Source organism: Seriola dumerili, unplaced genomic scaffold (genome assembly GCF_002260705.1).
Source record: "Seriola dumerili isolate Sdu_G_001 unplaced genomic scaffold, Sdu_1.0 BDQW01000686.1, whole genome shotgun sequence".
Lineage (NCBI taxonomy): Eukaryota > Metazoa > Chordata > Actinopteri > Carangiformes > Carangidae > Seriola > Seriola dumerili.
This window is the reverse complement of record NW_019174941.1, coordinates 384,409-402,395: the sequence shown is the minus strand read 5'-3', so window position 1 is coordinate 402,395 and position 17,987 is coordinate 384,409. Positions and strand designations below refer to the sequence as shown.

General features: G+C 39.4%; 1 protein-coding gene across 1 annotated transcript; it reads right to left on the bottom strand.

Annotated features, from left to right (window-relative positions):
• Positions 1-603: 603 nt before the first annotated feature.
• papss1 (3'-phosphoadenosine 5'-phosphosulfate synthase 1) lies at positions 604-17,472 on the bottom strand. The gene is made up of 12 exons (XM_022765454.1): positions 17,242-17,472; positions 16,199-16,313; positions 15,855-16,090; positions 15,281-15,419; positions 14,440-14,558; positions 13,976-14,089; positions 13,663-13,774; positions 11,139-11,344; positions 8,439-8,574; positions 7,902-8,170; positions 6,165-6,394; positions 604-3,497 (listed from the first exon to the last, which is right to left on the bottom strand). The coding sequence occupies exons 1-12, from the start codon at positions 17,299-17,301 to the stop codon at positions 3,359-3,361; spliced, it is 1,875 nt and encodes a 624-aa protein (XP_022621175.1). The 5' UTR covers positions 17,302-17,472; the 3' UTR covers positions 604-3,358.
• Between the last annotated feature and the right edge of the window lie 515 nt (positions 17,473-17,987).

Sequence of the window (17,987 nt, the reverse complement as noted above, 5' to 3'; positions counted from 1 at the left end):
TAAATGCAGCTGGAGTCCATGTTGGGGCAGAACCTTTCGGTGATATGGGATGAGACAGTGATGATGTCACTCCGTGTACTACACTGCATGCAAGTATAAGAGTATATAGTATGTGCATAGAGGAGAAAGGCTGCACTGGTGGCATTTACATACAATAGCTCTTGCAATGGAGACATATCTGTCTCTGACTATACTACAGCTATTACTTTCAGGTTTTTCATGCTTCACTTGTTGATAGATGTTTATGATCTTGAGGGCTGCAACTAACCATTATTTTTATTCTCAATTAATCTGTCAAATATATTGATTAATCAATTTATCATTTAGTCTATAAATGTTAGAAAATAGTCAAAGCGATGCACTTAAGTTTCTCAAAGTCTAAAGTGATGTCACTGTGACAATCAATCAATAATCTTTCTTTATCGTTTTCTAACACATTTTCTGCAAAGAATTACATAATTTTATCATAATTACAAGGAAATTTTTTTGAAAAATTAACAGAGATATTACACATATAAGCAGCATCTGATTTATTTGAGCTTGAGTTTTTTTATTATGAACAATAGGAAATTATATAGTAATAGGAGTTCAGCAGTTCCATTGGAATTTAATCAAAAGAATCACAAATATCAATTATTAGAAACTTTATTCTCTGTATTTGGTGAGTTGTATTTTTGTGTAATTTAAAGAGAAATTCTAAATTTTTGTATCTTCAGCTGACCTGATGACTAAAAGACACTGTAACACTATTAAGTCATTTGAAGTGAAGCTGTAATTTCCAGCAGTTATGTATCAGATCCTTTCTAGAAAGTTATTACAAAACTACAGCATTTTATATATCACTAAGTGCTTTCCAAAAAGTAATGGTAAAAGCTGGTGATGGTGACACCAGCGATAATCTGCAATAATAGAACATATTGTTCATTTATAGACCATGTGTTACATTTATTTCTACAAATAAACATCCACATAACTAAATAACATTCAATTTCTTTGACACGCACTGGCTGTACATTGTAAAACCTCAAACACACAACACTTAAACATCCTCCAGTTTCGTTGCATGTGATGAATGTTGTTTATGACTGTCTAAATTCCGTACAACAGCCGCTCCTGTTGAAATGAGGTGGTGCAAGTGAGTGGAGGCATAAGTCATGTAAACAGTAGTGAGAACACGACATGTTCTTCTGGCACCTTCACCCTTTTTCTCTGGCAGTGTGCCACACTGTAACAACACCCTCAGAGACGGATGAAAAGTTTCAAAGAGAGATCTGATTATGGGGAAAACAAGCTGAAAAAGGATCCAGAACTCAAATACACTGTGCATACTACAGTAAGATAACATCAGGAAGTTAAGGCTCCACATAGTAACAGACACCTGCATTACCCAGAGTGCACTGATCTCCTCCAGACAGTTTAAGAACGACAGAAATCATAAGGCGACCTCTCCAAAATAATTTGATCATTTTCTGTGTGAAAAAAAGAAAAGCTCTTCTTTTGAAGTTGTACCGACGTCCCAGCTTGATTACCACTTGAGATCGAACAAGATCTGGCAAAAGATAGAAAAAAAAATTGCTGCTGGCAGATCTCTTCATTCTATCTTGGAGCTGGATTAGATGAAGTATCCAGGGTATTTCTGACAGAGCCACTCTTCACAGCCTGTTTTTAACCCTGTATGTTCCACTTTCACTGCATCTGGGGGCCAGCTGCAGCTCTCTGTATGCAGTGTGCAAGTGTGTCTGAGTCTGATTGGGGTCACAAGAATGTCTGTCTCATTCAATATACAGCTGATGGACCAACTGGGAGGTCACAGAAGTTCCAACAGCCAGAGACTACACGAACCTGGGGAAATCTAATTTTGAAGAGTGCACTGTTCATGTATATGACAAAGTGCACTTGAAGCAAGTTAGTCACAAAGACATGAGGAGATTTAGAGCTATTGAGTTGTCAGAATGCGAACTGTGTTACAGAGAGATCACAGGCAGCTAGAAGTTGATGACATCTCATCAATGTAAGTTTAGTTTCTAAAATACATGAAATTCAGGGTTGTCATTTCAAGTGATTGTTTGAGAGTTTGTTATGTATTTAAAAACTCTTTGGTGCAATGCAAAAGAAAACAAAAAAACAAAAAAACAAAACAAAAAAAACACACATATCGTGCTGTGTGCGTAACAAAGCCAAAGATTAGAGAAAGCAAAACTAAACAAATTGTTCTTTTTGCTAAAAATGGTTTATTGGATAAGGAAGATTACAAACCTGATCCCTTGATGGTAACCATCAACCATCCGATTTTACAGGCGGACTCTTAAAAATGAATTACCACATGGAAAATATTAGCAACCCATGAGAGAGAGAGAGAAAAAAAACAAAACACAAATGATGAAAACGTAACAAAATATCAAGACCGTTGAGAGAAAAGCTCCGAGCACCAAACTACATGCACAACACAGTTAAAAAGAGAAAACATTGCGATGATGGAACAGAATAAATAGACTAAATGTGAAAAAAAAACAAAACAACAATGTTAAAAGTTTTTCCTTGAAGTTTAGGAAGGTTAGGGTTGCATATCCTAATAGAAACATCTTTAAAGCTGATGTGTTTTGCAGACCATTTCTCGAACTGCTGGACCATTTCAGTGTAACAAGAAGTGAGACAAGAAGCAGGTGTGTGTGTGTTTGTGTGTGTGTGAGTCTGCGTGTCCTAATTCAAACAAGACATCATGTGAATTCACTTTTCCGAAGACCAAGGCACTCAACTTTTACATCAAATACTTGTGTACACCAAATTTTGAGCCATTGCCACTGCCACTTGCAAACATACAGTACAAAGCAACTTGTTTGGAGTTGAGTAGTGAGTTATATGAACTCTAGCAGGTGCAGTAACTTTTTCAATTTGGACATCACGAATACCAAACATTCATTCCTGACTATTTAAGTACTGGTCAACAGTACTTCCCACACAGTCTATTTTAAGTCTTGATCTTTAAATCTTTTACACAATATTTTTGAAATCAGTTATCAGAATATACAGTCATAAAGTTAGTGAGAAACACAAACTACTATCTACTATGAAAGGATTTTTTTTTAGCTTGTTCTCTTGAAATACCAATGTGACCTCTCCTACTATATTTCACAGTCAGATTAAGTTTAGTTAAATAAAGCACATAGTTAAAACACAAATGTGATAAGACTAAAAACAACAGAGATAAGTTTTATGACTGACAGTTGAGCGTGAAAAGTGACAGACATAAGCCGGAGCATGGTTTTTGATAGTAACTGAGTGGTCCCCACATTCATCATTTTAAACGTCAGTAGAAACCACTGTGTTCCCATGTTTTTTTTCATCCCAGACTCAACCTTTAGGCCTTCTCCAGTGATTTATAGTATTCTTTCAGCACGGCCCAGGCCTTTGGCGCCATGAAGCCGTCAGGAGGATTCTCTCCCTCGCGAGCCATCTTACGCATGCGTGTACCTGAGATGAAATCATAGTCTTGATGGCTGCAATTATACAAACAGAAATAATAAGAGTTTTTAGTAACAGACATATTTCAATCAATACAAAGATGCTTATCAGCAGAATAGCAAATATGAGCCAACAATAACTGCCTGCTGCGTTGAAATCCAGTCCATTGAGTCGTACCAACAGGCCAGTTACCATTTCTGCAAACCAAAACTAATCTCACATCCCTCGCAGTGAAAACAGATATGATCACTGTGTATGAGAATATTTATCTTTCTAAATTCTACATTTCATATGCTGACCATTCCTGGCAGCTGCTTTCCTCCAAAAGCACTCTGTGGCTAAAGAGATGTTGTGACAATCCAGAAAGCGCCAGCACCCCTGTGTTTAAGGTACTTTATGGGTGTTTTCGTCTGCCACAGAATCTTTTCACTAACACTATTATGATTTTTTAAATCCTACATGAAGATTCTTTAGGTCAAATCTTTCAATTATATGTGAGTACACATGTAATTTCGATTTTAAAAAATGTACTGATTAAGCCTTCAGGAGGACAAGGTATGATTCCCATTTGTTCTTCCCATTTCTTTCTTGTCCGGACATTTTTTTTTTTTTCTTTTTCATCTTTCAGACATTCTGATGTCTACTCCCACTCCTCTCTTCATGAGAGATGGCTTCTCACAGCACACCGAGTTCACTTAGTTAAAAAAAGATATGAACAATTTTGTTTGAAGTGAGCAGCCAAGGACAGTCTTCCTATCTGACCAGGGCTGTGCAGAGCACTGGCACAAGTTCATCACATCTCCACTTGCCTTGTCTACAAATTACTGTCAGGAAAAATCAAGATTCAAGCTTTTAGACATCTTGTTAGCAGACATAGCAGATCATCTTCACTGAGCTCACGTTCAGAGAGGCTCGAAGTCCTGTTGTTTACGGAGTAAAATTTCTAATTGTTATCACATGACACCGAGCACATCTTGTGGCTTTGAAACATTAAGAATCTGTGAAGACGCCGACGTTGCATTTCTTATGGCGTGAGGTAAAGGAGCTTCAGGCAAATTCTTCCAAGAGCATTTTTATAGTGTCAAATTAGAAACAGCTTGCTGTGACCTCAGCCATTACGCTTTAGACAAAAACTGAGAGGTATTGGTGATTAGGCTTAGCATCGATACTCCTCCTGAAATTTGGCAAATCGCTGTCAGCGTGCATGAGGGAATGGAATGCCATAAATCTAACTGAGAGACGACTGCAGACTTTGGAAATCCAGTTATTCTCTTGCATTTGCTCTCTAGCTTATAACAGACCATAGGGTCAGTGATATTCCATATAAAACTAGAATTACCGCCTCGCGGTTGTACGCCTCTGCCAACCAGTCAAGCTGCAGTTTACATCCACGTCTCTCCACTCATATGTAGTGAAGACTTAATAATAGAAGGTATTAAGTCTATTTGTAGAACAATAGTAAAGTTGACCTTTGACTTTTTGGGTATAAAATGTCATCACTTCATCATTTTATCCTACTAGACATCTGAGTGAAATTTTCAGTGTATAAATTCTTGAGATATGGCCAAAAATGTGTTTTGACAGTTCACAGTGACCTTGACCTTTGACCACCAAATTCTAATCAGTTCATCCAAGTGAAGGTTTGTACCAAATCTGAACAATCCATACATATACTTATGTTTATATGTTTGCCTATAATTGTGACAATTACATTTTTTTTTACATATAATTATACTGTTTTACATTTTGTTTTATTCATTATGTTTATGGACTTGACAGTTAAATTAAGTCTAAATAAATAAACTTTTTATCCCAATGTGGAAAAAAGTGACATTCAGTATAAACGACGTGGTAACAGGGATTTTCTGTCACAAAGTGATCAAAGTGTTTCAAACGCAGAGCAGGACAGTTTTTTCTTTCTTACCTAGCCATGTCAAAATTTCAAAGCCCAATTGTTGGTAATATTTTCAAACACACTTTTTTTTTTTTTTTTTTTTTTTTTTTTTTTTTTTTTTAGAAGAACTGTTATCTCTTTCCACAGAAGTACTTAATGTTCCTGATCAACAAGTCGGTTTGGCTTTAACGTCATAAATTTGCATCATGGAAAACAAAGCAAATCTTCCGATTAGTCTGGCCATATTTAGTTTTAACATTCCTGGCCAAACACAGCTACAGTTGCATAACCTGATGGTGGAGGCTGCATCAAAACCAGAGGAGAGGCAGTGAGATTGCATGATTTTTGTTAGTCATAATGTGCAATGTCCGTATACAAACTTTAATTAATAGCAGGTCTCTGTAATTTTTTACCAACATCAAAGATCATACTAATCCACAAAACCTTTTAACTGTGTAAGAAAGAAAAGCAACTTGTTATTCTTGGCATGACATTTACTGTAGACAGAAGAGAAAGAGGAAAGAAAATGGATGAAAGGGTTTTAAAAAAAAAAAGGCCTAATTAGTAATTAATCTAATTTAGAGAATGTAATTTCTGTTTAGGCTGCTGGTTCTAATTGGACATGTGAGGTATTACTCTGGACTACATCTACAAATTAGCCATTTAATTTAGTGTGAGTGAGCACTGCTGCTTTAGACTCAAACTATGTATGTTTTCCAAAACCCTCACAAACTTTAAGACTGTGGGAAACAAGCTGGGATAAGGGTTTTAACAAAAATTAAATTAAAACACGAACGCAAGTTCTCACTTTTTAGGGTCGTAAAAATCCATTGCCCTTTTGACCTTGTTGTAAGCAGCAACCTTAAAGGGTACAATCTCCAGGGTGATGAGGCCTGGAGCCATGGTGAGGACCTTGGCCCCATGAGTGGGTTCGTACAGGTCCTTTCCTGTGTCAGGATGGGGCATGCCTGCAGGGTCACGGCCAACGATGTAGAAGTTGGCACCAGCCACCATTCGAGCTCTGCAGTGCCACTGAACCTGTGGACGAGGAGAAAAAGAGAAACTGTAGAGACTGAGGAAACGTTGAGGAGATTAGAAAAGGAAAAGGAAAAAGTAAGTTTGTATAGATTTTTTCTTTGCATTTTCTTTGAAAGGCCACAAGGGAAAACAACATTATACACACACACACACACACACACACACACACACACACACACACACACACACACACACACACATAGAAAACAGCTCTGGTCTTTTATACAAGCTGTTTAAAAATAGTTCTTGGAGATGAAAATTTGTTCTGCCGTACTGTTTTGTTTATGCTCAGCCTCCATCCTATTGTATTTGCTTTAGTTGGGCACTATGTCAGGCGTGTTGAGGGCCTTTAATAGAGTGTGAGCCGCTTATGCAGAGTGCTGGAAAATCATGTTATTATTAGTCAAACATGAAAGTCTCCAAGCAAGATGTATTGTGTTTAATGAACAACTTGCTCTTTGTGCTGTAGCTAATTTAATAGAAAAACACTCCATTTTTGGAATAAAGGAGTTATTTTTAATATAACAGTGACTGGAACGTGCTTTCTCTGGCTACCTGACTGTGGATGCTACAATATTTCTCTACAGTTTAAAATATTATCAAAATTGCGCAGGATAAACGATCAGCTGAAATTTTGAAATATACAGCCAGTTAAAACAAAAACTGACAGCTGCCTTTACCAGTTACTCGTTTTAGCAGACTTATGCTACCTCCTCAACTTCAGCCAGCCAGTCTCCAACAATTGTTCCCCTTAGGAATTTGCATTCACTATACGCACAGAGGTTCCCTTTCTGTTTCTCATTATCAATAATTGCTAAAACTCCACATCACTTCTTGATAATTACTAATACTACTGCCATTAGAATAATGTTCCTCCCTGTGTAGTTTGTATATTTTAGGATGTAGGGTTTTTAGATTAGGCTTACAAAACATGCAATTTCAGCTCAGGATGGAAGCTCAACAACAGTCTGGCAAATATGGACATTGGCTAGAAGCAGGAAGCTTGTTTTACTGTTTGAGTGACAGGGACACCAAGGGTATATGTTGTTAAACAAGGTCAATGACACTAAGGCTGGAGTCTGGTTCTCTAAAGCTCCCATTCAGAATTACAAACTGAATAAATTCACTGCCTGACATGCACCAGCCTCCAATCTGCTCTCAATAATTTTCTCCATAGCTTTCCCATTATCATAAGTGAATGATTAAAAGATTCCCAGCTACACAGCTACGCTCAGTCACACGGAGAGGTTTGTGTATGGCATGGAAACACGAAACAGAGCGCCTGTAAATCCCTCTTCCTGCCATTTATCACACTCAAAAATGTGCAGACACTAAGTACGTGACAGTCCTATTCCCCATGTCTGTTGTCATTACTTGGTGCTGCAGTCACATTTTTTGTTCCCTGTCAATTTTGAGGAAAACATGATGCCCTTTTATTTTTTTGATTTTTTTTAAAGAAACCTCAAAAATGTAACTGAAAATTAACAATATACTTGTTATTCATTACCTCAGTTGGCCCAGCATACATCATGGGTGAAGGAAAGATCGCAACAATGGTAGAGTCTGGATTCAGGACGCCCTCCTCCAGCACAGCAGCATGCTGCTTCATTCGCCAAGGCAGCGGCACATCATCGTCCTTAGTCCACCCTCCCAGTGGGTGGAGCAGCAGCACGGGCCGGCGGTAGCCTCGCTCGATGAGGCGCTTGTGGGTGTCCTGCATCAGAAGAGCATGGCCGTTGTGGACTGGGTTGCGGAGCTGGAAGGCAAATACAGCATCTAGATAGAGAGAAAGGAGAAGAAGGTTTTGTTATAATGCGATGAAACACATCTGTACAAGACAAACAAAGGGTCCCAATATACTTATCAAGCAGCTAAGTGCCCAACCACTGGAAACCCATACAGCCTGTGTTGTTATTGGTGAACGGTAGAATCAACCCAGAGATGCCCTCAACTCTGACCTCCTTACTCTCACCATTTTCCTCTTTGGTAAAGCCTAAACTAAAAATAAAAGTACTATTAATATCAACACAACTTGACCTCTTACCTGCATTCATTTCTTTAAACTTCTGTTTGAGCTCAGTGGGTGTCAGTCGGTACTGGTCGAGTCCATCGTTCCAGCAGATCCTGTCCAGAACCTGCAGGTCTCCACCGACCAGCCAGTCTCCACTTTCCATCACCATCTGAAATAGGAGTCACACTGATCATGACAGTGAACACAACTCAAACGTAATCCAGACTTAAGACACTGTGACCCATAAAAACTTCACTGTGCTGGAACCAGGCCAGCGTGAATTCTAATAAAAGTCCCGAGTTATTACCCAGTTGCAACGGGGACACAGCAGCATAAATCAAAGTCCCCACGTGTCGTTAAACAGTCAACAAAACTCTGGCATGCCCCCTCTTCTGCATTTGGCCACATCTACTACCTTAATTTAAATAACAGAGTGGAGACAAAGTCAGATTGTATTCCACAGTAAAAACCTGGTGATGAGCTCATGACCACATTGGAGAGAATTTTTTCCCTTCATGAGATTAATCCAACAATGTCACCAAAGTGCTCAGGATCCAGGCAAAGGCTGCTATTGTTTCAGGCAATATCTTTCCTCCTGCCTCCTGTGGCATTTATGAGACCATAGCTACAGTTACTGAAAACAGTGGCCTGTGGGATGTTAATGTGATACAAAGTGACAATTCTGTACAGGCTCTGCAATAAAAGAAGAACAGCCCCAGCACTGAGACGGTGAGAACTCAAAACAAAGGCAACAAATTAAACCTGAAGTGTGTAGGCATTGCGAAATGCCGATTTGGAAGTTGATAAAAAAGAAAAATCCATTCATGTCACTTATTTCACTGACACATAATTTATCATGTTAAAAAATGCAAAAAAAAACCTCTTTGATATCCATACTTTACAAACATACTGGTTTCAGTTTGATCTGGCGACATATACATAAAAGTCAGAAGCTTGTCAGCAGTAGCTATGTGATGTGATCAATAACAACTTGGCTCTGTTTTAAGAAGTTTTCGGGATTGTGTTGTGATTTGTTCTCCACACAATTAATCCAACCTGCTCACTGCTGGCCAGAGATAGGAGAGTCATGACAGATGCTTAACAGTCTTATTCTTTGGAGGGATCAACAGCATCGACAAGTTGCAATTTAGTTTCCTAACATAAGTGAATGGAAAATATAATTTCTGCATGGACAAATCAAAGGAGGAGGCCTACACGTACACATGTGCTCTGTTTAACCATTAAAAGTGCCCTGTAGCTTAACATAGCCATAGCCAAATAAACAGGCACTACACCATAGTTTCCGATGTAGGGGGCTCCTGTCTGACTGACGGACAGGTAAACAGGAAAAGGAGGATTAACTACAAGTAATATGGAGCAGGTCGTCTCTGGCTGGAACGAGATGGGATGGAAAAAAAAAAGAAAAAAGTTGTAGCTACCAACCCAGAGGTGTGTTGACAGACTGGCTCCGGCGCAGATAGTTAAACATACACTTATGTATACATACACACACTCCTGTAATGAGTGACACCTTAATCACAGCAAGCTGAACACACATATTCGGCTGTGACAGGTTAGAGTGGATAAGGAATGGCAGTGGTGGAAATACAGAGTACTCAGCATGTGTTTAAAGCCAGCACTGAGACATCAGGTGTTGACACTGGAGAGTCATGGTACCAATTTATGGAACTGGCAGCTTCTAATGCATCTTAAAACACATTACTGAGCCAGATCTGATCATAAACAAGGTGAGACAAAAAAGATATCTGCTGAAATTAAAAATGACTGCCAACGGTGGTGAAATATTGAGACAGCTGTTCTCTGGTGTTCAAGTTAATCTCCATCCAGCGTTTGTAGCAGTAAAGGGCTTTAAAATGAGCCAGTGAGGTTTATAGTAAGTCTGACCCCAGGGAGTGAATTCATCAGATGGCACAGAGGTTACCATTAAGTTTCGTCTTGAATCGCTGCCAATATACAAGCGGCTGCCAGGCCACACTAATCCTGAAAACAATGAGAGTTAAAATTAGCCAGACAAGCAACTTTTAAAAGGTAACCTTGCACTGTCAGTTTGAGCAGATGGAGTTATAAAAAGTATATCTGACAACTATCTATGTCAGCAACACCAGACAGTTCTGTTCTTTTCCAGCTACAAGCCAGTGCCACTTTCCATAGGGCGCGCAGGATCATTTCAGGACGTTACCTCGCCACTGAGTGTACCTGAGCCCCAAAGCAGTCGATAGGACACAGATGGAAACAATTCCCGGGTATATTTGGAGAAGGGTTGGGTGAACGGAAAGGTAGAAGCTGGGAGGGATTCCACAGTCTGTTCAGCTGAGCAGTACAATCTCAAATGCATTTGGTGGAGGCTGAGAGAGAAACTCAGCATCCAAATATAACACCTGCAAAATGAGGGTGGACCAAAAAGATCAAGTGATTACACTGGGCGTCCTGACAGACTGTGAGAAAAGCTCCACTCCTCAACCTCGTCAGTGTTTCCATAAGCACTGTGAAACGGCCAGCTCGGATCTGTGTTCTATCAATGCAGAATCCAGGGAGGCAGTTTGCTTTCACATGCAGAGTGTTTATCACTGAGACAGACTGTCTGAAGCTCTGCAGATGCTCTTGTGAGCTTTTGGTCTCTCTATATGCCTCCCAACATATTAACCTCTAACCTAAATTCCATTTTCAGACAACAAAAACTATAACTCTGAACATGTCACATCAGAACTTTACCTTGATGTAAGGGTGGTCCTTGCAAGTGGTGCCCCACTGACGAGCGCAGCGCTCTTCTTTGCGGTGTTCATAAAACTCAGGGTTACGGAGGATGGCAACTCGCCTGCCTTCGTAGACCAGAGCCATGGCCGTCACGCCATCTAAACGCTCTTTATCTGCAGTAGACACTGGCAGCACCACAGGCACTGACAGGTTGATAACACCACCTAGGACAAGGGACAAATTAAACAATTTTTATGAGCAGAAAAGACACATTTATGCAGAAAAGTGTTGTTGTTCCCAGACATTTTGTTCAGCCAAAAGTTGTTGACATTTTTGCAGTAACATACCAAGAAATGCACCAACAAATACCATGAAGAAGATGGCCTCAAGCTAGCAAACACTGATGTAAAGGAATGCACATTTTGAAATAGGGCTTTGCAAGGATTTTATGAAAACAGAAATGCCTTCAATGCGCTTATTAATCCTCAAGGATATACACACGTTTTAATGAAAAAAATGCAAAAATAACTTTGATATTCATTTCAGGGTTTTCTTGTGAACAAACAGATAACCATCCAAGAAACAACAAATACACAAAAAACAAAAACAAACAATGTACATGACCCCAGTGCAAAGCTCTGAGATTCTGGGAACATTCTACAAAAGGCAGGTTAAAACGCTCCAAGGTTAGCAACAAAACAACTCAACCATTCTCTAGTAAAGTTTCCATGTTGTACCCCTTCAGGCTAAATGTGGAATATACAGCTAAACCACAGGCTACAGTGAGTCTTCAAGGCTGCAATTTAAGAAGCTAGATGAGAAATATTCCCTCTTAAGCTAAGCCAGAGCTTGACCCTTTCTCATTTTAGGATTTATCTGTGTAGTGGCAGCACTCTGTTGCCAGGTTCATTTTCATCCAGGTTGATGAAAACGTTGGGAATGGCACGCTTTTCACATCACGTCAGATCAAATGCTGTGGCGACAGGAGGGGATGCTGACTGCCCCCACTTCTCCCCTGTACCCTCTGCTGGTCCCCTCTGTCACAGCGTAGAGCTTACAGCTGGTTTCAATAAAACACACACACAGAACTGCCAAATGTCCAAGCAAGGGAGACACAAGCTTGAATTTGTTTATTTTTACAGACTATTTGATTAGTCAAACATGCAGTTTTCTGCTTCCCAACAAGATTCAGTGCTACAGCAATCGATCCTCTCACTGTGATATCATTCTTTCACTTTCAAATCCCTGGAAGGGAAGGAAAATGGACAAATGGTGGCGTATGGTGTCAATCAATACAGAGGCCTCTTCCTCTGCGTCCCTCTCATCCAGGACAAACAGGAAAGTGGAATCAAGACTTTTCACATCAGTATATATTTCTGCCTCTGCCCAGCCAGCTGACTTTCTCTGACTACCCTTCTTTCTGGGGGAAAGAACTTAAATCATCTGTGATTTCATTCTAAGTTGTAATAATTTGATGGTTTTATTCTTCGGTGAAGACAGAGTTTGTAATATATTCCTGTCAAAATCTAAAAATGAAATATCAGCTATGCTAACTTTCAATTTATTTTATATATTCTTCATTTTACTGTGTGTGTATGTATCAAAATATTTGGCACCACAACAAAGAAGTGAGGTTTGAGTGTTCATATGGGCAATAAAAGTAAATTGACTTTTTCTTGGAATTTCAAACAATACATGAGAAATTGCTGTAATTACTCCAAGAGACTCTACGCCCAAAATGATATTTGTTTTCCAAAAAGTGCCAAAGAAAAACAGAGGTATTCCTGAGCCCCTCACTGCAAATGGAATCATTACTTCACCAACACCATACACAACAGCATCACTCTTGAAAATCTAAAGTTAAATCAACTTCACTCCTGATTATATCAAATGTGTCATTCCGCCACTTCAGCTAAATTGTGCATCACTGCTGTATAACGGAGCACCACTTCGGCACGTCAGCGTATAAGAAAAGCTTATTTAAGCCTCTCAGTGCATCCAACAGTGAAAAAATACGTACTGCAGCTTGGAGGGAAACATGCAGAGAGTAATTGTTAATCTAATTTAACGCTGCATTTAATCAAGAGTGCTGAATTTTTATTTGAATTAAGTCAAAAAATGTTACAGCTACAGCTGACAGACATTTGAGGGTTTAACAGGCAGAATTAACACAATGCTGAAAATGGCAAATTATAGACACTTATGCATTAACCCTTTGGCTAAGAGGTAAGCTAAGGACAGGCTCACAAAGAACCTATCTTGGTGCTCAATGTGTTTAAAGAACAGGGAATCACTTCATTTCTGCTATATTTGGAGGACAATATAGCGATCATGGCGCCAATAAGTGATTTAAAAGGACAATATTTGCATTTAACTACTGCTGTGAATATGTTCTGATGTCCCAACAGAAAGCCATCCGTGTCTTCTGGGTAAATCATTTTGTGGGCACTCATCACCACCTAGTGCTTTTTCTCAAGTATAGCAAAACTGAATTTTAAAATGAAATGTTTTCTTTGCCTTCATAACATGAATGACATCTTACCGTCCAGCAGACAGTCAAAATGAAGACACTGTAAGAACTCTCTCTCCCTCATGAAACCGTTCAGAGGAGTGGCCCAGCCTTCAGCCAGCACCTGCACCCACTGCATGTCCACCTGTGGATCATATACACAGTCACATACGGTAGGTTACACATGATGAATTAACTTTGAATAAAAACATTATATACAAAAATGTATTAGTGGATAGAGAGATTACTCATAATTGCTCTATATACACAAATCATTAACAGTCAACAGTTTTTTAGCTTCACTAGAAGATGTATAAAAAAAAAAAAAATTTTAAATCACAAGCACCTTGCCAATCTGTACAGCAGGTAGAGTCTCTGCATCAGCCTTAGCCAGGTCCAGTTTGTTCTCCTGAACGTACAGCTCTTTCACTTCATAAGATGCATCAACAGGAACTATATCCTGCAGAATCAAAAGAGAAATGTGTGACATAAATTATTCCATATAAAATCATTAGCAAACACCCTGCACATTAAGACTTTGGTAGGGAATTCTTATTTACTAAAGCAATATTGATTTTACATAATAGTCTAGACAGTGACATCAACATCCACACAACTGTGAGGCTTGACTGCCCCGCGGTGGCCGGTGGAGGGATGACGGCACCAATTTTTGTAACAAGTCTGAACTTCAAGCCTTTGGCTGTCTCTGTAAATTGTCATAAAAACAGCCAGTAAAAAAGATCATCACTTGATTCTAAACGTGATACATATGTTTTCCACACATCTAAACAGGATAGCTAGTCCCCTCACCCTCTCCTGAAGCAGGTCAATAAGCTGCTGTATGCACTCATTCACATTGCAGGAGTCAGTCTTCAGCACCAGCTCCGGAGCCTCTGGCTTCTCATACTCTGAGTCAATTCCGGTGAAACCTGATGAAGAAGATACAGGGAACAGAGTGCACAATGAGTCTATTTTTATGTTATTTCCATTATTGTATAAATTTTAAATTTATTAAACTGTATGGAGTAGGTATCCTATCACAACGCTCAAACAACAGCACTTGTAAACCAAATATTTTTGTTTCTCTTGAAATACTCCTCAATCAATAATGACACAATCATGATTGATACCTACTTTATCCATACTCTAGAATCAAGAATTGCTGCATGAGTGGGTTTAGAGTAGAAATAACCATTGATTAGTTACAATAAATTAGAGTTATTCATTTTTCTTGGGGAATCCAAGTAGAGCTTCAGAGAACAATTCAGTGCTGAATATCAACTCATTAACTTTGTCTCAGTTACCTAAGACCAAAGGGAAACTTTAACAGGAGGCCATCTGCTCTACAGAAATTACACCAAACAAAAAATAACATGCTGTACCAGTATGTGATAAGAAGCACTTCCTCCAACAGTGATGCATCACTTTTATTGCCCCTGTCATTTCTTTGAAACTTGACTTGATAAGCATGAGTAAAAACAGTCTTCACTTAAACGTTTTTCTTTCAGCCTAATATGATTTTGACTCATTTTCTTTATGTCACTGTATATCAGCCCAAGTATGGACCTAAGTATGAACCCCAACCAATCAAGAGTCTATGCCTTGGTTCTCATAGCGAACTTAACATGAACAGTGTTAGACCATACTCCACCTCTTATTTCCCCCGCTCTGGCTCTCTTGTACAGTCCCTTCACATCCCTCTGCTCACATACGTCCAGTGGAGCGTCCACAAACACCTCAAAGAAAGGCAGCCCTGCAGCCTCGTGGATCTTCCGCGCATTGAGGCGATCCTGTCAAACAAAAACCAAACATATACCATAGAATGGTAGACACATGATTTTAGCTAAAGAGAAGTTAGTGGAAATGAAGCACATTAAGTTATTAAGGATCATCCGGTTTAGTTAAATGAAAAGTTTTGTCCTCTGATGCATCATCATTCATCGCAGTGTACAGGAAGCAGCAAGCTGAGCTCAGAACTAGCTTCCACTGACAGACAGTAAAGGGAAAACAAAACACAAAAACACTGCTAACCATGCACTAGCCTGTTAATGCTAATTTCCCTTCAGCCTAGAACAAAACTGTTCATAAAGGTTTAGATTTTATTTAAATATAGTTCAATAAAGATTGTACAGATATGAGGCCCAGTAAAGCCCAGTCACATTTATCCCTGTTGTCATCTGTTTCTTTCATTCAAGCACTGATGCTTTCTTTGGACAGTCACTCACCCTGCTATAGGGAGAAATAAAACTGGCGATGCAGACCAGCCCAGCATCAGCAAAAAGCCGGGCCACCTCAGCAATGCGTCTAATGTTCTCTTCCCGATCCTCTGGGCTGAAACCCAGGTTCTTGTTCAGCCCTTGACGGATGTTGTCCCCATCAAGGGTGTAGCAGGGGATACCATGACACACCAGGTACTCCTCTAGGGCCATGCTCACTGTAGTTTTCCCAGCACCCGACAAACCTTAACATGGAGGAACAAACAGGATTATGAAATATCTATTAAATTACGTAAAGGTGTTTAGTGATGACACTCCAAAACCGTTTCTTCCGTAACATCTTGTGAACTTACCAGTCAACCAAACAGTGCATCCTCTGAACCCGCCTCTTGTGCCCACAACCTGCCCACGCTTGTTTCGGCTGACATGATGAGCCTGATAGGTGACATTAGTTGCACGTTGCATTCCCTGAAATGACACAGATTTACTCTCAATTCAGCCCAGAGGTTAACACGAACAGATGAAACCATTTTAGAGAGCAGCTTTGAAGCATTTAAACCATTAAGATATGGTTTCTCAAAAAATTGTAGGCTGTTCTATATTACGAAGAGAGATTATATGTCCAGTTGCAAAAAAGTTGCTGAAAATGTACAATTTAGCACAGCTCAGGGTAAATATTCAACTACCTTGTTTTATCCAGCCAATGGTCCAAAACATCAAGAACCTTTTATATTTTCCTTTTCTTTGTCACATATGACAATTCACATATGACAAAGAAAGACTAGGAATCTTAACGTTTGAGAATGATTGTGTTTTCCTTTTTAAAAAGTAATTCATCGATTATATTGATTAATTGTTTAATAATTAATTGTGTCAGCTCTCCATGTTTGTGTGTTTGTCTGGTATTACTGTTTGCGTTGTTGGATTCTTAAACACCACATTGTATGAATGTTACATTTCTATCCTTGCTGGTTGCAAATACTGTTTGGCAGAATTAGTTTGACTGTATTTTAGTCATCCATTAAATAAAAATTGGTGCATGTAGTAGGTTACCTTGCCAAAGGTAAGAGAAAACGTTTTTGCAAAGTGTATTTGCTGACACTGATGCTAGAACCTTCAAGGACAGTGTTATCACAGCTGAAAGGGCATTAACCAAACATTTGATGCCCTAGCATTAAGTGCATTAGCAATTAACTGATTTAGCCACTTTCTTGGTATCGGCGCTGCTAGCAATGTGGAGCTAGCTTTACTGTAGACCAGTGTAATGTTAGTTATGCTAATTGGCTAGCTGTCTGGCCAGTTGGTCCGTTAGCTCGTTCGCAGCTTGTTGGTGAAGGCGGATGGACGTGATGAATCGGTGTGTTGATTTAGCACAAGTTGGCAAAAGAAAACTCACCCAGCTCTCAGCGGCGTTGCTCAGCTTCTGTTTCTTGTGCGAGTTGCCGTACGTCTCCATGAGTGACAGCAGTCAGCGGCTGATTCAACCGGTTACCTCTTTTAAAACACACAAAACGAGAGGCCGTTCGGCTCTTTTTTTACTTATACAAGTATCTCTTTGATTTTTTTGGCACAGCTATCTCCAGTCAATGGAGGAGCCCGGAGCCGTGGAGCCTGGCACAACAACCGGGAAGAGCTTTCCCTACAGCCACGTCACCGGGGACGCGGTGACGCATTTCCTCAGTCTGACGTCGGTTCGGGAAAAAACTGATCTGATGTCAGTTGTTGTTTGGTAATCCCCCCTCAGCACAGTAACTTCTCGGTGATTAAAACTGATCTGCAGCCAGCACTTGTAAAGCAAACAGTTCGTAGTTGCAAGGGAAACATCACTTCGAATTAACATTATAATGAGATTTATTACTTGGAATATTGATGTTTAGAAAATGAAACCTGTGTCATTACTGACATGACTACATTTTTTTTACATTAGTTAAAATAATGGGAATGACTCATGGCTAAATGCGCAAATACATTGTAACCGGATTTTAATGGTGTTGTATCTTTTTCTCACATATTATAAAATGGTTACGAATATCATATTTTGCGTCTCCATGATAAATGTACAATTACCCACAAATAAACCGCGCTACTCCACCTAAGTGGGTAAAGACGCAAATCTTGCAGAACACTTATTTAAAACGAACA

What these genes read in the sequence shown, in the direction of transcription:
- papss1 (XM_022765454.1), bottom strand. Translation starts at nt 17,301, where the DNA reads ATGGAGACGTACGGCAACTCGCACAAGAAACAGAAGCTGAGCAACGCC. An exon ending in TTGACCTGCTTCAGGAGAGG is followed by an intron (nt 14,090 to 14,439) that starts GTGAGGGGACTA and finishes TTGATTCTGCAG; the next exon opens with GATATAGTTCCTGTTGATGC. An exon ending in GTTTAAAGAAATGAATGCAG is followed by an intron (nt 8,171 to 8,438) that starts GTAAGAGGTCAA and finishes CTCTCTATCTAG; the next exon opens with ATGCTGTATTTGCCTTCCAG.